The sequence below is a fragment of the Nicotiana sylvestris genome, chromosome 7 (assembly GCF_000393655.2).
Source record: "Nicotiana sylvestris chromosome 7, ASM39365v2, whole genome shotgun sequence".
Classification (NCBI taxonomy): domain Eukaryota; kingdom Viridiplantae; phylum Streptophyta; class Magnoliopsida; order Solanales; family Solanaceae; genus Nicotiana; species Nicotiana sylvestris.
The window spans coordinates 18,654,236-18,678,007 of NC_091063.1; the positions used below are offsets into that span (position 1 = coordinate 18,654,236).

The 23,772-nt window shown below is 36.9% G+C and overlaps 1 protein-coding gene across 1 annotated transcript; it reads right to left on the reverse strand.

Annotated features, from left to right (window-relative positions):
- Positions 1-18,528: 18,528 nt before the first annotated feature.
- On the reverse strand, positions 18,529-21,238 carry LOC138872801 (uncharacterized). Its single transcript, XM_070151218.1, has 5 exons — positions 21,122-21,238; positions 20,609-20,962; positions 20,412-20,513; positions 18,735-18,838; positions 18,529-18,553 (listed from the first exon to the last, which is right to left on the reverse strand). The coding sequence occupies exons 1-5, from the start codon at positions 21,236-21,238 to the stop codon at positions 18,529-18,531; spliced, it is 702 nt and encodes a 233-aa protein (XP_070007319.1).
- Positions 21,239-23,772: the final 2,534 nt, after the last annotated feature.

The following is a 23,772-nucleotide window of genomic DNA, read 5'->3' on the forward strand; positions in this document are numbered from 1 at the left end:
TCTAACCTTGTAAAAGGGAATTGTCCCCATGGGTGTAATAATCGAATTAATTGCTACTATATGCTGGGGCTACGTACGCACTAGGTAACGAGAGTCCATGCGTAGCTATTATTATGCTAAGTCCGGGTAGTCTAGGACCCAGAAGCATGCTCTATGTGATATTCTTGTAATTTCATGTTAAATTCAGATTCGTATAAATTATGTTGATTAAGGTAAATGAGACTAGTAAGAGGATCCTTATCTTCCTTGGTCTTTTAAAAGAGAATTTGAATATTCCTGTGAATAACTACTTCTCAGATATATATTATTGTCTGCTTGTTGTTGAGTTTATTTATATTTGACCGCGTCACACGTGTGATTCGCGAGCGGGATAATAGTTGCATCTATGGTTCATGCTGTTCGACCCTCGGCAGTGCACAATTTACTTTTACGTTGGATTGGGACGTACGTCCCTCAGGGTTACTTGCACATGTTTTACTTAGTACTTTTCTGTAGACTGAACTTCGTATATGCCTTGAAACGTAAATGGATACCCATGATATTATCTGGGAAAAGAACTGTTATTCTTTGCCATAAGATGTTAATTAATTGTGCTATCCATGCTTAGTATAAGTTCTTTCTCATATTATTTGACCCTAGTAAATATCAAGTCGACCTCTCGTCTCTACGTCTTCGAGATTAGACGGGATACTTACTAGGTACATATTATTTATGTACTCATACTACACTTCTATACTTAATTGTACAGGATCTGAGGTAGGTGTCTCTGGCTATCAGTCTGGTGCGCATCCCTGAGCAGATTTTGAGACTTCTACAGTGAGCTGCTTCCCTTCCCATGCCGTTCAGCAGCCTGAAGGAGTCTCACTTATGTATTTTTGTTGTCTATTCTATTTCGGACAGTAGGATAGTGTGATTCTTTTGTATATTCTACTAGTTGACCACAACTTGTGACACCAGGACTTGGCACACACATTAGTAGTCTATTATTTTGAGGATTGTATAATTATTTTTAATACATTATTGGTTATTGCCTGTTCTAATCTTAACTTAAGGAATTATTGAAAATATTTGGTAAAAGTAAAATGAGAACTTATTTGGTAGTTTCCGCATTGGCTTGCCCGACAATGGTGTTAGGTGCCATCATGACCAATTATGGAAATGGGTCGTGACATACAGCTAATAATGCAAGTTGACAACCAACACACAATCCAAGAAAGTTTTTTGTTACCTTCTTCAACGATATGCAATAACGAAGATGAAGTAAACATGGAGCTTATACCGGTAACATCAGATAGAATTGAAGAAATTGCTGAAACTTCTAGTGCTTCTCAGAAATCAAGAACAAGAGTAAGGAGAAAGCTGAAAGAATCTCCACCATGTAAAATACTTAGGCACGATGCATTGCCTGAGGAAGTAAGAGTCGGATCAATTTTTGAGAACAAACAAAACATGACTAAATTTTTCTGCAGCTTGGAGATAAACCAGAAAGTTGAATTCACTGCTGTTAGATCATGTTCAAAAAGATACGAGCTGAAATGCATCGTGAAAAAATGTGCTTGGAATGTACGTGCTACCAGAATAAAAAACTTCACACTATTCAGGGTGATAAAATATGATAACAACCATGAATGCTCGGTTGATGCAAGAAAATTAGATCAGAAGCATGCTATATCAAATTTTATAAGTGAACAGATAATAGAACATGTTCGAGACAAAAAGATAGATGTTACACCAGCCTTTGTAGAAATCGAAATGAAAAAGAAATTTGGGATTGACATTGGTTATCACAAAGCATGGCGCGCTATTCAAAAAGCTGTTGCTTGCATAAGGGGAACACCTGAAGAGAACTACCAGATTCTTCCTTCATACCTACACATGATGGTGCACAAAAACTTAGGAATGTACACAAGCATAAAAAGAAATGGGCAGAATAGGTAAGCAAAACAATACTAACCATCAGCCAGAAGTTTCAAATGTTCCTATTTGAAAAACTTAACACCTTATGATTTATTTTTTTGTGTTTCACTGTACAGATTTGCTTACATGTTCTTTGCTCCTGCGGCATCAGTAGCTGGTTGGTCCTACTGTAGACCCGTTATTACAGTAGATGCAACGTTTTAAAGTCAAAATATCGTGGTGTTCTATTTGTTTCTATATCAAAGGATGCAAACAATAAAATCTTTCCTCTATGTTTTGGTGTAGCAGATTCAGAAAACAATGAGGCATACATTTGGTTCTTTGGGGAAATGAGAAAAGAAATTCAAGTCTGTCGTGAACTAGTTTTCTTATCAGATTGAAACCAATCGATCACAAATGGGATTAGAAAAGTTTTTTCTGAAGCTCACCATGGTATCTGCCTCTATCACTTTGAGAAAAATTTAAAGAAAAGACATGCAAAAGCCACGATAATAAATCTTTTTCAAAGTGCTGCAAGGTCATACAAATGTGAAGATTTTAATTAGTTAATGTCCCAACTCAAAAGTGTTGACAAGAAAACATACAATTACATAATGGAAGAGCCTCCATAGAGATGGGCTCGATCGTGGTTCCCACGGCGACGTTATGATATGCTAACAACATACATGCTAGAATCATGAATTCCGTTTTACTAGAAGGGAGAGTAATGCCTATTTTAAGAACGTTTCCAAGAAAAGTTGGGAGAGTGGTTTTACGAACGGAGAAAAAAGGCAAATGAAACTTTTCACAGAGTATCAATATGGGCAGAAGAAGATATGACTAAGAAGATGGACTTGGCTTGCAAAATGTTTGTGAGTATATTTATTAACTTTAGCTTTTTATATCTGTTGCAGTGATTTACTGCTTATATTTAAAAAACTTCATACCTTTTCTTTTTGAAGCAACAATACACTAATATAGTTTATCTTAATTTTTTATTCCTTGTTAGGTATTCAACCTTGATTCAATGTTGTTTAGAATAAATAGCGAAGGAATTGAATTCATTGTGGACTTAAAGAAGAGAACTTATGACTGCCTGGAATTCCAACTTGATTAATTGCCCTGTCCACATGCAATTGCTGCTATTAATAAGAGATATTTGCAGAAATCTGACTACTGCTCAAATTGGTATTCAAAGGAAACATGGTTGAAAACATATGAAGGACATGTGATTACCGTGGGAGATCAAAAATCATGGGATATACCACAAAATGTACAATCTGAGATCACAAAACTTCCCGATGTAGAGATTTTACAAGTAAGAAGACAAAAAAAGAGGCATATTCCTACGACTGAATCAGTACCATTGAAGTCTACCAAATGCGGTTGGTGTAAAAAAGTTGGGCATAACAGAACAACTTGCTTGTCTTCTCCAGCACCTCATCCGTATTCCAAAAAATACACTAAAAAATACTCCAACCTTCAATAATCCTTGGTTTGAATTTAAACTTTCATTATTGTATGACATATTTGAAATGTGATTTTTTTCATAGGAATAAAAAAACTCTTGGACTATTTTATATACTGCTAAAGTACAAGTCACTCATTTTTGTTGCGTAGGCTTACATGTTTGGTTGCATTTTAAAAAAGTACGCAATGACTTCAGCGATAAAAAACTTCAGGTTACAGTATGTGAAATACATATCCTTAACAAACACACACACAGACATACATACACACACACACACATACATACGCGTACAACACATAAAAGAAACGCATGTACAAACAAAAGCTTCAGCATCTATATGCTGAAGTTATTCAAAATGAACCTAATAACTTCAGCATATTCTCTAATGAATATGCTTAAGTAAACAAAAAAGCACAGCAATAAAAACATAAAAAAAAGATTACAAACACTAAGCATCATCACCATCATCATCATCACAGTACTCCTCAATTTCTCTAAATATCTCATCATCATCAGTATCGGAGATAACTATACGGTACTCAAGCAAAAGACCACAGAGTCCAACGAGATCATTCTTCAACTTGTTGAATTCATCACACAATTGACTTTGTTCAACTATTACTCTATCCATAAGAGAAAGAAGAGTCTTCAGGTTGTTTTGTAGCTCGGAATAATCGTCCCCGATGGGAAACTTAAAACTATCAAACTGCTGCACAACCTTGTCAAACGAGGTTGAATAACCTCCACAACTACGTTCTTGGTTAAGCCTGTTCTGGAATGATTCATTGGCAAAACACTGTGGTCTGATTCTCTCCCAATCAGCCTTTATTCGATCCCGCAAAAGCATAAGAGTAGACATCGATTTGTTATTGTACCACTCACACTTCAAAGTCTCCCACTTCTGCATAATTTCATCCATATTAGGCTTCCTACTTCCTCTTGCACCAGACATTCTTTCTTTAACAAAAGCTAAAACACTAAGGATGAATATAAATTTAAAGAAATATGATGGAAGTCTATGAATGACTATGAAATTTGCAAGTGAAGAGATTGTTAATATAGACAAAGAGTTCACCTAATCAATTTAATATCTATAAATATATAAGTAACTTTTAAGGCGTTTTTATTGTTTTATGTTCAGAGAAATTGAATGAAACAAGATAAGTAGGTGGTAAAACAAGTATGTGGTAAATGCAAAAAGAAATGTAACTTCAGCCCTAATAAGCCCACAGTTTTTCTATAGTAAAAAAATATCTTCAGCCTGAAAAGTAACTTTTTGGATCATTTACTATATGGTCAAACAAATTTAAATGAAAGATGAAGTAGGTGACAAAAGACAAAAAGTGGCTAGTAAATGCAAAAAAGAAAAGTATCAAGTTGAAAAAATACCAAAACATACTGAAGTTTTTGCCGTAAAGCTTTTTTAAAAACTTCAGCCCAATGTGCTGAAGTTATTTAGTTCATTTATAAAAACTTTAGCATAACATAAGCTGAAGTTTTTCGTCGTAAATTCAAAAGTTTTGTCATAAAGCTTTTTCAAAAACTTCAGCCCAATATGCTGAAGTTATTTAGTTTATTTCTAAAAACTTTAGCACTTGGTAAGCTGAAGTTTTTGTCCCAGATTCAATAGTTTTTGTCGTAAAGCCTTTTCAAAAACTTCAGCCCAATGTGCTGAAGTTTTTTAGTACATTTCTAAAAACTTCAGCACTTTATAAGCTGAAGTTTTTGTCCTGGATTCAATAGTTTTTCTCGTAAAACTTTTTCAAATAACTTACGCAGAAACTATTGAAGTTATTTAGTGTATTTCTAAAAACTTCAGCACATTATGAGCTAAAGTTTTTGTCCTACAATCGACACTTTTGTTATGACTTTTAACCAAAACTTCAGCTTAAAAAGCAGAAGTTATTTACTTAAAATATACTTAAAATTCATGAAGAAAGACACAAACATATTTGAATCAATCCAAGTCAACTAAAAACTAATTAATGCGAATAGAACAAAAATTTAAAAGACATCACATAATTCACACAAAAAATTCACAGATTATCTTCATATTCTCCATAGTCATGTCCTAGTTGCTCTTCTTGGGTTTCTTAACCATATTCCATAAGTCCAAAGATTTGTAGCCAATTCCCTGTTGAATACCAATGCATGCCTTTGGTTATAGAACTCTCTATGATTTTTTTAGGAACTCCCGTCTTCTTTCATAACAACTTTACTACTATGATTTCATGCTTACAGATGAGACCTAGACACTAGCAAATCTCAGTGTCAAACTTAAGAGATATGCCCATGCTGTAGAGCTCCTAACATAATAACTTTGCACCATATACACATCAACCTTCACTATGTCTTCAACTGATTCATAGAAGCGGCAATACGAGCCCATTACTTTACCACCTTGTACGGACCTCTGAATTACATTTGCCATATTCTTGCACTTCCCACATATGTGCATCTGGAAGGACTCACTAAGTGTGAAAAGGCGTTCATGCAAATTCGTTGTAGCATCATGAGCTATAAGACAGTCACGCTCCATTTCACCAAATTTAATTCCACCAAAACGTTTTCTGTCAGATACAGGTTGACGAAGTTTACTACTATGATTTTTTTAACGACTCCCATCTTCTTTCATAAGAAAAAAACAAGAAAATATTGGCAAAGACATGCTTACTGGTGTGCAATTGGGAATTCGTGGGAAGCAAAGATAATGAAGGAGAAATCAAAAATACTTCATATGTGACGGAGAGTGACCACATAAAAAACTCGAGCTCCAGAAAATTTGCTCTTTTTCCTAAATGTTAGATTTATCAACTAGTATAAAGAGAAAATTGTCCTGGAGCTCGAATTTTTGATCTGTCCACTCGCCTTCACATATGAAGTATTTCGACTTTTCCTTCATTATCTTTGCTTCCCATGAACTCCCTTATACACCCAATAAGCATGTCTTTGCCAACATTTTCATGTTTTTCTTTGAATATAAATTTAAGGAAATATGATAGAAGTCTATGGATGACTATGAAATTTTCAAGTGAAGAGATTGTTAATATAGCCAAAGAGTGCACCTTATCAATTTAATATCTATAAATGTAAAAGATATTAAATTTAATATCTATAAATGTTGAAGAGATTGTTAAATGCTTTTTTGTTCAGAGAAATTGAATATAACAAGATAAGTAGGTGGTAAAACAAGTAAGTGGTAAATGCTAGTAGTTGATAAATGCAATAAATAAATAGTAAAAAATAAGGCCACAGTTTTTCTATAGTAAAAAAATAACTACATTTACTATATGTCCAGAGAAATTTAAATGAAAGATGAAGTAGGTGATATAGGTGATAAATGACAAAAAACTTCAGCCCAATGTGCTGAAGTTTTTTAGTGTATTTCTAAAAATTTCAGCACTTGATAAGCTGAAGTTTTTGTCCTGGATTCAATAGTGTTTTTCGTAGAGCTTTTTCAAAAAGCTTCAGTTCAAACTGCTGAAGGTTTTTAGTATATTTCTAAAAACTTCAGCACTTGATAAAGCTGATGTTTTTGTCCTACAATCGAGACTTTTGTTATGACTTTTAACCAAAACTTCAGCTTAAAAAGCAGAAGTCATTTACTTCATGTTTAAGTTTTTTCAACAAAAATGTACTTAAAATTCATGATAAAAGACACAAACATATTTGTCTGAACAAAAATCAACTAAAAAATAACTAATGTATATTCACAAAGTCCAAATTTTTGTGCACCCAATCCTCTAATAAAAAAATTCATACACAGTCTCTTCAAAATCTCCATAATTATGCCCTTGTTGTTCTTCTGGAGTTTCATAGTCGCTATCTTGTTTCCACTTTCCATGAACCCAAAAATTGGCAGCCAATTCTCTCATGTATGTCAATGTCTGATTTTGATCGAACTTAAAGACATCTTCTTTCTTCAACCTCATATCCATGAACTTAAGAGCAAATACGCCACAATCAACACTACAAAAAGAACATGAAAAAGAAATTGAAGAATAGTTAATACAAGGGCAAAAAATAATAAACATAAGATGCATGGTAAAACATATGTGAAACACGTACTTGTTATCCTGCAGAGGTGTCTGCATCCACTTAATTAGAAAATTTTTCCATAGGACTTTTCCCATAAAATTTATTGTGTGCCCCAAATTCCAAGCATTTGAGATAGTATGGGATCAACTGGGCATAATTTCTGAAATGTTCAAGCGCACGATCATATGTTACACTGCCCATGGAATCATACACATATAGTTTTATCATTAAAGTCCAGAATTCCAAAAAAGCAGTGCGTAGATCTCTGGCCCAACCTTGGCTTAAGTCGAAATGGAAAGAATACTTTTCTGGAAGATGCCCATGAGATAACATAGGAAAGGTCGACGCCTATTACGTAGTTGGCAACCTTTTCATTCGTTGATTCTTCCTCAAACCAACTAAAGTCCGTAAGTGGCTGAATAATCGCTTCTTCTTCTTCTGCCTGTTGTTTGGATATCGTCTTTCTCTTTGATTTGCTCTTTTTTTGATCCCCTATTCTCTTTTCCTTCCTTTTTCTAATTTTCTCCATATGTTCTTCTGAAGTATGAATATCAGCCAGCTTAGTCATATACTAATCAAAAATTAAATCTGTTACTGCACATCTTGATTTTGAATAACCTGGAAGGTGATAGCAATATTTTTTGTGCAAGTAATATATGCCCACACCCATATGCTGCAAATGAACAATAACAAAAGATAACATGTGAAATAAAAACTTCAGCATGCATAACTATGAAGTTTAGAAAAAGCGCATTACAAAACTACAAACAGCATTACAAAAACTTAAGTATATTCAGTTTGAAGTGTTAGAAAATAATCAAAAAAAAAAACTTCTGCATGTTTGATTTAAAAGTTTTGAAAAAAACTAGAGAATGCATGTCAAAAACTTCAGCACGGTTAGGCTGAAGTTTTAGCATATAAGCTAAAAAACTTCAGTAGTTTACTATGAATAAAGCTGAAGTTTTCCAAATTATAGTACAAAAACTTTACTATAAAAAATAAGATGAAGTTTTGGGAAATACAGTTGAAAACAATTCAAAAAATAAACTTAATAACTTACTTCATCCGCATGATCATAGTTAGGATCCATAAGCTCGGTAAAGAATGATTTTGCAATATCAACTCCAACTAATCTGAATGGATTGGAATCATATTCAATGGCATCCATCTCTAACCACTCTGTAAATCTTTGCATCAATCCACTGTCTGGATTAACATAATGGAAGGGTCACTTTCGTATATTCTTTCCTACTTTCCAATCTTGCCCCCTTTGCTTTTGTTTAGGAATAACGTAAGCAGATCTCAACCAAATACTCTCAATACGAATCATTTTCCCTTTTTTATCTGGTTTTCCTTTTGCTTGCTCTTCCTGCTGTTCCGTCACAATTAACTGTTGTTGTTCAGCAGCAGGAGAAAAACCACAGCCATCGCGGTAGATACTTGACAAACTCCCTGCTGTTCACGACGTTCTTGTCTCTTTTCACGAACAACAATAGCAGCAGAATTACTTTCTGAATCAGTCCCTTGTATACTACCAAGTGAAAATGAACATAAATTGAAGTTGGGGATATCACTGGTGTCACACATAGGAGAACTGGAAATCTTCCTTCTCTTAGGATTTGGAAGAAGTTGCGATGCATCAGATGAGATCTGCAAAAGCAAGGAAAATATAAACATAAATAAAACTGATACAAAAACACATTAGGCAAAAAACCAGCTTGTAATCGAATTGCAGAAAATAACTACCTGGTCTAAATTTTGAGACACATATGGTGTTTGCATTCCAACAGATCCACTTCCTTTAACTTCAGATATGCATGTATCTTCATGCAAAAAAAACTAAATAATACTGACTAAATTTATAAAATAATACCAACACACTTCACACCTGTCTGTGAGCCAACAAGTGTGAATAAATGTATTTCTCCTTTTTGATATAGCTGCATAAGCTCATCAAATTCTTTTTGAGTTGCCTCGAGTCTTTCTGAAAAATCATTCAAAAACATAACAAAGAAAATAAAGTATGTAAATTTTCAAACTGTAAAAAATATACTTCGATCAAATGTAATAAATTCATGATCTATAGAATACCTTGACGTTTGTCTTCCACTATGGTTTCCCTAGGCTGCATGCCTTTGTCGATATCAGCAGTTCCAACTTCATTCAATTGTGCACCAACGTCGAGGAGCATTGGAGTATTCTCTGGAAGGTTTTCTCAACTCTACCTTCATTCAATTCAGCATCATCAGAGAGTTTTTGTCATGACCCAAAATCCACTAAGGGTCGTGATGGAGCTGGACACCACTGTCAGGCAAGTCAACCATAAATACTTAATTAAATTCTCATTTAAACAATTATGAAAACTCTGATTTTTCTTCAATTTTTACGAGTAAGAGACACTCAGTTCAAATTAAATATACATGTCAAGAAGTCAATACAAAATACCTCATAACTATCCCAGAACCCGGTGTCACAAGTGCATGAGATATTTCTAGGAAGTAATACAATACAACAACCGTCCGGAATACAAATTGGACAGAAAATAAATAAAATAATCTAGAAGAGACTCTGCTGGCCGCGGGTCATCTCGGGCAGTGTAGTTCGCCTAAGTCTTCGTGTCAACCATGCTGCTACGCCCACTAGGCCACTAGAGATACATGTGCATGTGCAACAAAAATGCACAGAAGTGTAGTATGAGTACGAAAACAACGTGTACCCAATGAGTATCCCGTCTAATCTCGAAGAAGTAGAGACGAGAGGTCGACTTTGACACTTACTAGTGGTCCAATAATGTTATCTCAATAATATAGTAAATCGGGGATTTTTATAAACATGATTGTAATTCGATGGAACGAAGCAAGTAAGCAATTCTTTCTTTTATAGAAAATTTCCAAATACCTTTTCAACATTTATGCAAATATTCTCAAACCGGGAAGAGGCAATAACAACTTCAATAAGTTTCAAGGCAAGCAATACAAGCATGCGCAAATCATGCCGAGGTCGTATGGCCCAATCCAACAATATTTAAATCGTGCACTGCTAGAGGGTCGAATGGCGCGAACCATAGATGCATCTATTTAATCTACCGAGGCGTTTGGCCCGTTCCGAAATTAAACACATACAGACAGTCAATCAAGAAGTCAACAGGGAACAATTATCCGAAGAAAATCCAATTCTCTTTTAACAATTTTAGAAAAATGAAGTTTAATCTTTTTAGAAATTCATTTACCAATTCGATAGGATTTAAGCAATTCATCTGTCAATAAGGTTACAAATATTCCAAGTATAGCATGCTTTTGGATCCTAGACTACCCGAACTTTCACATGATAGTAGCTACGTACGGACTCTCGTCACCTCGTGAGTACGTAGCCCCCACAATTAGGAGCACATAACCAATTATTTCACATATGGGGACAATTCCCTCTTACAAGGTTAGAAAGGAGACTCACTTCGCTCTGAAGATCCATAATCGACATTCCTCGTCCTTTCAAAGACTCGAATCAATGTACAAAGCTCCAAAGCTAGCCAATAATAATATAAATCCATTAATATATGCTCAATTACCCCTAATGATCCAATTTATAACAATTACTAACCCTGATCGAAAAGTTGACAAAATTGCTCTCAGGCCCACGTGCCCGGATTCCTAAATTTTTCGAAGATAAGGTTTACCCGCAACCTCACGAACTCAAATATATAATTTACTCTCAATTTCCTACCCAAAATCATGGCCAAAATCCAAAAATACCATTTCTAGGTCTTTCCACCAAAACCCCAAATTTCTACCAATTTCATGCTCAAATCCATACATAATCAATGTATTTAACTCAAGATAGGTGGGGATAACTTGCCTTGTCGTTGATGATGAAAACCCCCCTCTTGAAACCCTCCAAGAATCTCCCAAGCCAAGAGAAATATGAAAGAACATGGCCAAATCCCGACTTTAAAACAACCCACTGCCTCCAGCCCTTTCCACACATGCGGTCTCGCAGGGGCGAACCAAACGTCGCTTCTGTTGTCCAGGGCTCCCAGCCCATTCCGCTTCTGCGTCCTCTCCTCCGCAGATGCGGTCCCATTTCTATGGCAAAACAACTGCATTTGTGGTCCCAGCCTAGCCGTCCATTTCCGCTTCTGCGGCATGAAGGCCGTTTTTGCGGCTCCGCACCTGCGACCTTATTCTCGCAGGTGCGGTTACACCAGCAACTTTAGCCCTTTCCAAAATTCCATTTTAGATCCGTTAACCACCCGAAATCCACCCGAGGCCCCCGGGACCCTGACCAATCATACGAACCAGTCCCAAAACACATTACGGACCTGCTTGAGGCCTCAAATCATATCAAACAACGCTAAAATCATGAATCGACCTCCAATCCAAGCTTAATGAACGTTAGAAATTCAAACTTCTACCTTCGATGATGAAACCTATCAAATCACGTCCGATTGACCTCAAATTTTGCACATAAGTCATATTTGACATTACAAACCTGCTCCAACTTTCGAAATTGAATTCCGACCCCGATATCAAAAAGTCCACTTCCGGTCAAACTTCTCAAAAACCTTCAAATTTCTATCTTTAGCCAAATGACTCCAAAATGACCTACGGACCTCCAAATTCACTTTTGATCACTTTCCCAACACCAGAATCACCATACGGAGATATTCTCAGATTCGGAATCCCACACGGACATTGATAACACTAAAATGCACTTCAACCCAAACTTATGAAATTCTTCCAAAAATTCTAACTTACACAATAGGTGCTGAAACGTTCCCGGGTCTTCCAAAACCTAATCCGAGCATACGTCCAAGTCTGAAATCATCATACGAACCTGTTGGAACCTTCGAATCCCGATCCTGATGTCATTTACTCAAAAATCCAATCCTAGTTAATTCTTTCAACTTAAAGCTTCCGAAATGAGAATTCTCTTTCCAAATCAACTCCAAACTCCCCGAAATTCAATTCCGACCACGCGTACAAGTCATAATACCTAAAATGAAACTGCTCATGGCCTCAAACTGCTGAACGGCACGCTAGAGCTCAAAATAACCGGTCAGATCGTTACATTCTCTCCCACTTAAACATACGTTCGTCCTCGAACGTGCTAAGAATTGTGATGGGGTTATCTGAAATCACTGTTTAACACCTCGAGCACCTACCCGTGCTAGCAAAACTCAGTTGAGCACCCTAGCTTGATCAATCTGAAAATATCCTTTTTCATTTAAGCAAATAAGCCTTAGAGCCCAATTCCAATATCCAGAATTCTTGTCAGGCATGTTCCAACATACGCTCACCGTATCAATAACTACCTGCAGCACCAAAACATGACTGCATACCTTAGCTGAATTCACACCATGCACCACGATAACAGGACCACGATAACATCCTCTGATCAAATTAGTCAAAATTCCACGAATCTGATGCTCCCATTGCACCTAATGACCTACATAGGTCTTGTTCTAACACTTACAATACCGCCAAGACAAAAGAGAAGTGTAGAAATTCATAACCAACTGCCAAATCAACAATTCATTGGGTCTATACTCCTGACAAGAGCTATCACCTCATTTTGAACCAAATAATGGTCTTTGCTTTTTAATATACTTCATATAATCCGACTGCACTATTCCTAGATCCAATAACATCGTCTGACCCAGTACGAATTTCTCAGGCAATAAGCCACCCCGGACATGATCAAAAGCCTCATATAATGCCACAATGTGCCAATAGGCTACCAATTCAAAGGTGATACAAGAGGAAAACAAACTCTAGAAGGAACTACTCAACTCACGCACTAATATGGACTTTCCTTAGAAAATGGGAAACAAAGCATACAAAAATAGCATATAGAAAACTGTACTCAACATCACACTGTTGCGGCGTGCAATCCGATCCAAATAACATACGCATGGCGGCGTGCCACTCGATCCACACATAGAATTCACATAAGGAGATATATATCGAGCTAAATTGCTCATCACAATAAAATACTGAATATCGGTCACAAGCACACTAAGTGCATAATACCGTCCCTAGGGAGACATATAGCGCCATAGGCTACAAAACTCAAGCACAACTAAGGTGCGATATACGATCTGAATCTCGAGAGCCAACCTGCTCATATAAATCATCTCTATGCGGAACCTCAACACATAAGAAATTCACCAAGCTATCTCAGAACTCATACGGCGCAATATATCATTACATGAAATAGCTGACGACGAAATAGTACCCCGACTACTTGTCCAAAGGAGCGCATTGCTGAAATGAAAACATCTGGCCTGATATAGAGCCAATATTCACACTTAGATCCATCCACAGACCTCAAGCTGATTCTTATCACACTGAACTAGGATAATAACCTTTCGAAGGTCTATAATAACCCCCCTTTTCTCATAACACTCGAGAACTACCATCATAATCGGCGCAATCCTCCACGGTCCACAACCCAATAAGTCGAGTGTCCTCCAAGCATAAATTCTCAAATTAATAATATCACCACCGTCTTCATATTTGGTTGAAATCTTCAATCAATCAAGTGACTACATGCCACACTTATACAATATTCACGTGGGGCACTCTCCCACGACCTTCCGTAACAGACAACAAGTATGCGTATCCATACTATCACACCCCTTTTTAACCAACTCACTAACCCTCTTAAAAATAAATAAAAAGATTTATAAAGCTCAAAAAGGGTTTTTAATTAAAAGTGACAAAATTGTATTCAAAAGGAAACAACTCAGAGTCGTCACCTGACTTTGATTTCGGTGTGCCATGTCACCGTTTTTTAAGAATGATTTTTTTCCTTTAAAACACTTTGGACTCCAAAACTAAGTCTACACCAGAGATTTGGGTAAGGGGGTTCATTTGACTGGGGGAGAAGGTGTTAGTCATTCTCCGAGTCTCGTAACTAGTACGGTTGCACACTTGATCAAGTAGGCTTTAAAATATTTGAATTGAGGTAACAAACACAGAAACGAGAAAATAAACACACAAGAGGCTCGAGGTCGTTCCCACCTAAAATAATAAAAATAAAAATGAAAATAAAATACTACGAGTTCTACTTTAGGCCTCCAAATACAAGCACTTCGGGGCATACCCCAGAAAATATATACAAATTATGCAGGGGCATTCCCCGGATAATAAACTAAAAGAAACTACCTCTTGCCTCAAAAAAAAAAAAAAGGAAACCTAAGATTTTCCTACTCAAGTGATAACGACCCAAAACATGCTGCTAGCGGACGAAGAAATGAAATGAATAAAAAGAAGCTAAATAAAATAAATCATGGCATGCTCTTTTAGTCTTTTTAGACCAAGCCCAATCCTAAAGCATGTAGTTTAACTGAATACTAGTGGGCTCGATCTTTTCCCAATTCCCACGACCCGACAATCAAACAAATATCCACCAGACAATAGAGAATGAAATTCCGGACCATACAAAGAGAGAAAAGTATAAAGCAACAAATAAATATATGGTCAATCAAAATATGATAAGAGCCATCTAAAGTCCCATTAAACACATTTATGCGCCTCACTTCTCAATTCCCGAACTTCCATCTATCAGAAACACACATGTTTACATGCTCAAAATCATGAATTCCAAGTTATGAACTTCAAAAAAAGAAACTTCTCACATAGAAAAGCATTTGTGCCAAACTCAATTAACATGGTGACTTGAGAAAATGAATTAGTCCTTAACAGGTCATTAGATCAACAAAACACAAAGATATCCTTCAACAGAATGCAAACTCTCCAACCATTGGGAAAAGAAAGCCAAAATTTAAACCAAGTTCACCTACATTCCAATTTAGTGAGTTAAATTTCTGGGCAACATTAACACAACCCAAGGATACCAAGCAATCTGACGACAAGGATTATTCGGGAACCAAATTTCCCTTTTTTTTCTTTTTCTAGGTAAAAGGGTGACTCAACTCAATTAGCAGAAAAACAAAAGAAGAATTCGGTCTTTTATTTTAATGCTGAGGCGCATATGTAAGCACATAAATGTTTGGACGACAGTAACTGCTATATTCATGACAAAATTCATCGTTACCAGCTTAGCTCAACCAGAGAGATGGCTTAAAAAATCCGTATAGACTCATTTATTGGAGAGATAACAAGACTGTAAGAAAGAGTTGAACTATATCTAGCCCCAACGACCAAACCTGTACATCACGACAAGGGAGAAACAAGCCTCGCAATAGGGTACGAACTGAATTGATTAATAATACGATCTGACTAAAGTGTACCAAGGAGTTGTAGCAGTTCTAACTGCCGAGTAAAACTGACTGTGCTGACAACAATCAGTGAACGCCAAAGAACAATTTCAGAACTCAGTTGGCACTTAGATTCAATCAAACAGTTTAAAAGATCAAATAGGTAGCAAGTATATGGTTGCTTGAAATTGTCTTTCACTTGCAGTCAAAGAACTGATGTGAATCGATGCAAAACACAGCAGGGATCATCAAAGGACGATTTCAGAATTCATATTTTTAGTTCCAATTCAACCAAATGAGCAGAAACATTCATAGAAATTACAGCAATCACAAGACGGCTTCACACTCTTGTTAACAATCACAAAAAATTCAAGCTTCATATGCTAATCTCAGAAATCGGTACTTAATCTTAAACAAACAAAAATCAAACAACCTCTAACCCCACTAAACCTCTGGCTCTCATCATATTTGGATCGAACCTTTAAACATAAACGAAGAAAAGAGGAGAAAATGAACATGAGAATCAAAATGTCTTCTAAATAACAGAAGGTAAGAGGTTCGACTACAAAGCTTTGAACCCGAAATCCAAGTGAGGAAACAGGAACAACTTCAAACAAGGAACCACGATCGAAATTTTTCAGCGGACAGTAATTTGAAGCCTCAAACTTGAACACCTCAGGCAATCTCCATGTTTGCAACCGAAATCCAGATTCAAAGAAGAAATAGAACAAGTAAAGAGATATATATCTATATTTTTTTGGTTTTTCTGAAGTTTTTAAGAACTGAAAAAAAATTAGAGAGCAAGATTGATGATTGTTTTGAAACCCTCATTTTTTCTCCCAATCCCCGTCTATCTGAAAACCCTCATAATGGGGAGTATTTATATGAACTCTCAAAGGTTATCTTCCTCTCCTCCAAGAAAACCTCGAAACCGTGTAGACCCCTCCAAAAACAAAAAATCTGAAAATTCTTGTTGTAAACAAAAAATCAAAAAATGGAGGTCTTGGATCAAAACCTTGATCCAACGACTTCCATTGTCCAATCTTTTATCCAAAGGCTTCGAATTTGCTTCAAAAAAATGAAAAAGAAAGGAAAATATGTGTAATAATGATGAGACTCGGTACGGAATGTGTGACGTGGAGGAAGGAGAGAAGAGAAGAGGGGACCATGAGTGAGATTAGGTTGGAGTTATGGTGGTTTGGGAGCGGCAGAGATGGGGTGAAGAGGTGGGCGCCGATTTTGGGATGGATCTTTAGGTTTAGGGTTTGGCTAAAATAAGGTTTTATATGGTAGGGTTGGAGGATAGGGGTCATTGGATTAGATGATATAAATGGCAAGGATTTAAGGAGGGAGTGGGGTGGGTAGGCAGGCGGGTCACAGGTCAAGGGTATTGGGTGCGGGGTCAATTAATGGGTTAAATGACATTGGGCTGATAAGGGCTGTTGGGCTCAGAATTGGCTAAGAAAAGTTGAAAATTCATTAAACCCAATTTTCTTCTAATGTAGTATAAAATACTTACAAAAAGATAAAGTCACTACTACTTAATTAGAATAAACAATTAAAACAAAATTAAAAGTTAAAAGTGAAACTATTTTTGATATTTTTCAAGATTATATTAAAATAAAGTTAAAGGAAAATAAATAAAAATTCTAGTAAAATAAAATCGTATGACTACAAAACATTAATGAAATTATTTTATATAATTTTTTAATTAATTTGTTTTTAAAAAAAATTGTAATTGAAGTCAAAATAGACTAAAACTCTAGTTAACTCAAATAAACATTTAAAATATGCAATAAATATAGCTTGAAGACATGTCGGGTCAAAAATTACGTTTTTACATCTGCCCCTCTTTGCTTGTAAATACGAAGAGTTTTCGGAGCAAAGAACAATAAGCAACGTAATTGATTTATGACCCAACGCTTATTCAAAACGAAACAAAGACGGACGAAAGATTGTGACCGAGCCCTGGTATCTGAGCTGCCTACATATCCTTCGCTATAAAGGAATCAAGCCACGTGTAGTTCAGAAGTGAGAAGAACAACGGATTATACCGAGGTGGAGAGCCGAGTGAAGTGCTGTCGCGGTTCCGGTCCGTGGTTCCTACCTTTACATCAAAAATAAAAGGAAAAATTACACCAAAAGTAAATGTAAAATGCAAGATCCTATCTACTTCTTATCTTGAATCTTCCTTGAATCTCTTCTTGATCTTCAACATGAAACTGAAAAATGGACCATGTTCTTCAGGAGGGCTCCTGATACTTCTTGAGTTTGCGAATTGAAAGTAACTCACAAAAGAATTCCCTTGTTCTCCAGGTGGGCGCCTGATTTCCAAAACTTGAATTGTATTTCCTTGTTCTCCAAGTGGGTGCCTGATTGCCAAAACTTGAACTGTATTCCCTTGTTCTCTAGGTGGGCACCTGACTGCCAAAAACTTGTATTGTATTCCCTTGTTCTCCAGGTGGATGTCTGATTACCAAAAACTTGAACTGTATTCCCTTGTTCTCCAGGTGGGTGCCTGATTGCCAAAACTTGAACTGTATTCCCTTGTTCTCCAGGTGGACGCCTGCCATTACAACAAAACAGACAAAACAAAAGAAATTTTTCTGCCCCAGTTTGGTATCTAGGCACATCTGTGAGTGTTAATCGAATCATGTTACCTAAAAGAGCTTTAAGAATTTAAAATCTAAATCCCATTATCCAGGAGGGCCCTGAAAACTTCAAATTAAATCTCATCTTAAGAGTAACAACTTTAAAGCTAAATTATATTTCCTAAAGGTAAAACTTACGCTAAATCTTGTTATCTATGAAGGTCTTGAAATTTAACTAGGTCCCATTATCCATGAGGGCCCTTAAAATTTTAAATTAAATCTCATTATCTAGAAAGGTCCTGAAAATATGAAAACTAAATCCCATTATCCAGGAGGGTCCTGAAAATTTAAATTAAATCCCATTATCCAGGAGGGTCCTGAAAACTTAAAAACCTAAATCCCATTATCCATGAGGGTCCTAAAGAATTAAAATTAAATCCCATTATCTAGGAGGGTCCTGAAAATTTAAAACTAAATCCCATTATCCAGGAGGGTCCTAAAAAATCGAGAATGAACTTACCTGAACCATGCTCTCTTCTTGGAGGATTCTGAACAGAATTTCTTGCCCCCGAACCATGCCTTCTTCATGGGAGAGTCCCTGTGGATTAACAAATTTTCCTTCCCCTGTTTCAGACAAATAAAATTTTGTTAGTTTGAAAAAGTGGTGGTTAGTTTGTGGCATCATTGCTGAGTGTCTACTTCTGCAACTGCCATGTTTCATTCTGATTAGCTGCTTCGGGCCAGCAAGGAGTTGTTTGACCTTTTGATTGGAACTGGACCACAAAACCTCTGAATGACCTGAATCTCTTACACTCACTTGTTGCATTGTGTTTTCATTCTGAAAGTTGCTGCATCCTTGTATTTTCTCAAAATTCAGGATTCACTTGATTGCCTGAACCTCAGTTATCACCATACCGCTTATTCTAAATCATGTCAATTGTGATGTGCCTGGCCGAACTTTACTTTGCGTAGTTTAGAAGCTGGTAGTAGGATTTGGAATCCTTTCCTGCTTGTTCAACAAGGGCTAACTCGAAAGAAACTCGTAAAGGCAGACTCAAAGAGCAAAGTGAAATGATTTTTGGCAAAAGGAACAAAGGAAAATTTTGAACACAGATGACTATGTGAAGAAGAAGACTTATCTGAGTGAAGCGGCTGTCTCCAACGATCATGACATGCATTTAGGATTGATCAGCCTAATCCGTCCGAACAATCATATTTTCAGTTCAGGTCGTGTCTTCATACTTCAAAAAACCGGGCTTTTACTAATCCAAATTCTCTATCAAGTCACGAGCCTCATTCGACTTATAGTGCCCCGAAGGATTTTCACCAACAAGCCTCTCTCATTTGTTCATCCCTCAACTCATCATCGCCTTACGGTGCCCGCGGGGGTTTTCACCAATAATACTCTCTCATTTTAAATTTTCTCTCAACTTATCATTGCCTTACGGTGCCCGTGAGGGTTTTCACCAATAAGACTCTCTCATTTTAAATTTTCTCTCAGCTCATTATCGCCTTACGGTGCCCGTGAGGGTTTTCACCAATAAGACTCTCTCATTTTAAATTTTCTCTCTTGTGCCCAAGAATAAAGTGCTACCCATGATATAAATCATACCTCTATCTCGCTTGACTTGGCATCTTCAAAGATTGATCGGAAGGTCTTTCTTTGGACCGTAATGTAGGCTTTTGGATATGGTTAGAAAGACAGGGTGACATGAAGGCTCAAAATAATTTAAGGTGAAAGGGATTCAAAATTACAACTTTTGGAATCAGATCTTTTGCAAAACCAAAACTTCTGCCCCAGTTTCTTTGGGTCTGGGAAATTTTGGATTTTGATGGGATTGAACCGTGTAATGCCGCCTACATATCCTTAAAGGGAATTAGGTCGAACGTAGTTCAAACAAAAGTTGTTTGTTCTTGTTTCTTTTCTTTTCTTTTTTTTCTTTCTTTCTTTCTTTTCTTTTTTTTTCTTTTCTTTTTCCTTTTTTTTCATTTTTCTTATTTTTCATTCATTTTTTTATTCTCTAATTCTGCTACTAATTCCAAAAGAGGGGTATGAAAGAAAGTAAATAAGGCTCAAAAAGGGTAGCAAAGGATGAAAGTGTTTGGGTAGCAGAACAAAATATATTTGTCATTTCAACTTTGAACATGCCAAGTACAAAATGTAATTGAAAATAAGAAAAGAAATCATACATAGTACCTCAACTGCATCAGAATTGATAGTCTTATCTACACATTTGCCTTCTATATCTATTAAATACAAAGCACTATTGGGAAACACTGTTGTCACAACGAATGGCCCCTGCCAGTTTGGGGCGAACTTGCCTTTAGCTTCCACTTGATGAGGAAGGATGCGTTTCAATACCATCTGGCCCACTTCAAATTTTGAGGACTCACCTTTTTGTTGTATGCTTTTGTCATTCTCTTCTGATACAATTGACCATGACATACTGCAGCCAATCTTTTCTCATCAATCAAACTCAACTCCTCTAGCCGGGTTTTGACCCACTCATCATCATCAATTTTAGCTTCTGCAACGATCCGAAGGGATGGAATCTCAACTTCTGTAGGTATAACCGCCTCAGTTCCATAGACCAGCAAATAAGGAGTTGCACCCACTAAACTGCGAACAGTAGTGCGATATCCCAGTAAGGCAAAAGGAAACTTTTCATGCCATTGCCTAGAACCTTGCACCATCTTACGAAGTATCTTCTTTATGTTCTTGTTAGCAGCCTCAACAGCTCCATTCGCCTAAGGACGGTACAGAGTGGAGTTTCAATGCATAATCTTGAATTGTTGGCATACCACTTTCATCAAATGACTGTTGAGGTTGGCAGCATTGTCTATGATGATCACCTTGGGAATTCTGTACCGACAAATGATGTTTGAATGAAAAAAATCCACCACTACCTTCTTGGTCACGGACTTGAAAGTTACAGCTTCGACCCACTTGGTAAAGTCAATGGCCGCCAGAATAAAACTATGCACGTTCGATGCTGCCGGCTTAATTGGTCCATTGACATCCATGCCCCAAGCAACAAATAGCCAAGGTGCGAACATTGTATGCAACTCAGATGGCGAGGAATAAATCAAATCACTGTGCACCTGGCATTGATGACATTTGCGAACAAAGCTGATGTAATCTCGTTCCATGGTGAGCCAATAATAACTTGCTCGAAGTATCTTCTTTTCCAACACATACCCATTCATATGGAGCCCGCAAACTCCAGAATACACTTCGGCCATGATAGTTGAAGCTTCTTTAGCATCTATGTGTAAGCACGTGATTTTTGCTTTGCGAGCAATCGCTCCAAAAGAAAATAAAAATAGTGACAAATGGTTTCGCTGTACAATTGTTCGAGTTTTCGTGACATGTGTTGTTAGTCATTTGTGGATCTGTCCATTTTTGCATTTAATCATTAACAAACAAAATACAAAATATGTATGTTAGGATGATTAAACCATAATTCGGTCAGTAAAAGAAAATTCAAAAAAATATATATATGTGTGCATCGTTCGTTCTAGGCTTTTAGTTAACTTACTTAAATATTTTTTGTGATAATTGTGTTAAAATGTTGCATTGTTGTTTAGTTTTAATTTCGTTATTTTTATTATTTGTTATTTTTATTTTTTGTTAAAAAGAAAAAAAAATGAAATTAGAAAACAAAGAGTGAAGGAAACCGGTTTGGGCCAAAAGGAATGAAACAAAAAAACAGGCCCAACCAGCACTCAGATCCAGTCCAAATCCGGCTGCCCAGGCACCTCCTGAAACGATGCCGTTTCAGGCAAATCAATCTGAGCCGTCCGTCCAGGCCAATCCAACGGCTCAGGACCCCTTTCAGCAACCCGTGTTCAAACCCGACCCAATAACCAATCCGACCCAACCCCTCACTTAAACCAAACGACCCCGTTTAATTACCAAACGACCCCGTCTCATTTCTCACCCTCAGATCCAAGCCGTTGAGATCATCTGATCTAACGGCTCAGATCCAATCAGCCTCCCCATATATAAACTCGACCCTTACACCCCACGCCCCCTATACCAGCACCCCATCCCTTCGTCCCCAAGATCAAACCTGAAACCCCAAACCCTAGCAAGCCGCCCTAGTCTCCCTCGCCATTAAAGCCGGCGGCACGAACGCCGGTGGCCACCTCCTGAACACCCTAGGACCACCGCACTCTCCTGAACATGGATCTACTATCCATTTGCCTCGAATCACTTTCGTTCGTCTCGAATCTTCATTTGAAGATTTGAGTCGAACCCGGACCTATGCCAAGTTACCCCATCTTCATACCAGACACTCCCCTGACCTTCCTCGTGACCAAACCAAGCTTGGTTTGGTCCGAATCTACCCACAACTCCCTAAAAATCAGATCTGGAGATCCAAAACCTAGAACACTAATAGCCTTGGAATCCGGCCGGTCTTAACAAGGGTTTGAGGTCTAATAGACCTTAATCAAGGTGTTCTCATGTGAGAACACCCTGATTAAAGTTTGTTCGGCCTCAAGAGTTCGAAGTTGAGTCAGATTTGGGTCATTTTGATTTCAAACTCTTTTGGTAAGTTTTCCTTTCTTTTGTTTTAGTTCTAATTAAGTTGTCAGCATGTTTCGTTGTGTTTGTTTGTTATTTTGTTATTTTTCATTCGGATTTCTTCCATCTCTGTTAAAGGCCTTTTTATTTGGTCAATTGTCTTCTGTTTGTGTTCTGAATATACCCTGTGATATACATGCTCATCAATTAGATTAGTCGTCAAACGAGTTTAATTCATATAAGTTCCCAGTGTTTGAACAAATTTGTCTGAAGTCATTCGGGACTCTATACGTGTTGTTTGTATGAACGATTGATTGTTATGTGTTACGATTAATATAGTCGAGTCGATATATGTCGTCAATTAGTTTCAATCGTTAATGGTAACAACTTGATTCGTATTGCTTATTTCTGCTGTGATCGTATTTGAGTCCCATTAGGAACTGAATTGTATTGCCTATTGATTTTGTTCAAATCGAATTAAAGAACATCTAGGGGAAAGGTTATAATGGCAGATTCAGACTTTGATTTTAAAACACGATGCCATTTGGTTTAGACCGTGGGCAGCATGTGTATGGTTAGCTTTAAGGAATTAAAATAATTGGACAGCATGTGCTGTCAGATTATATTCCTACTGCCCATACTTTGGTTAAATAAACAAGTGATTAGTACATTTTAACAACAAAAGAGAGAGGGGCTGTCAGGGATTTGATGGGAATTTTGTTATTTAAAATAAGTGAGTGGAAAAACAACGGGGAGGGGGGGAATTTTGAGTTGTCAAAACAGACTGTTAAAGTATTAAGGTTAGGCTATAAAAGAGGCAGACCTTCGATTAGAAAGGGGGGCTTTTCTGGAGTCTGGAGGCTGGAATTTTTAGTCTTGAGAAAGGTTTTTGTGAGTTTAAAGAAAAAGATTGAAAACAGAAGAGAGTTTCAGTAAAACATTGTAACCAAACACTGTCTGAGAGCTATCTAAGAGTTCATATTGGTCAAGCTGTCTTGGCCAAGTTCTGTTTCTTTAGCACTGACTGAGC

Bases quoted from the DNA above. Each gene is read 5' to 3' on its own strand.
- LOC138872801 (XM_070151218.1), bottom strand. From the start codon at position 21,238: ATGGATGTCAATGGACCAATTAAGCCGGCAGCATCGAACGTGCATAGT. The intron at 20,963-21,121 runs GTAGTGGTGGAT...TACCGTCCTTAG, and splicing joins TCAAGTCCGTGACCAAGAAG to GCGAATGGAGCTGTTGAGGC. The intron at 20,514-20,608 runs GTGAGTCCTCAA...CCAAACTGGCAG, and splicing joins CAAAAGCATACAACAAAAAG to GGGCCATTCGTTGTGACAAC.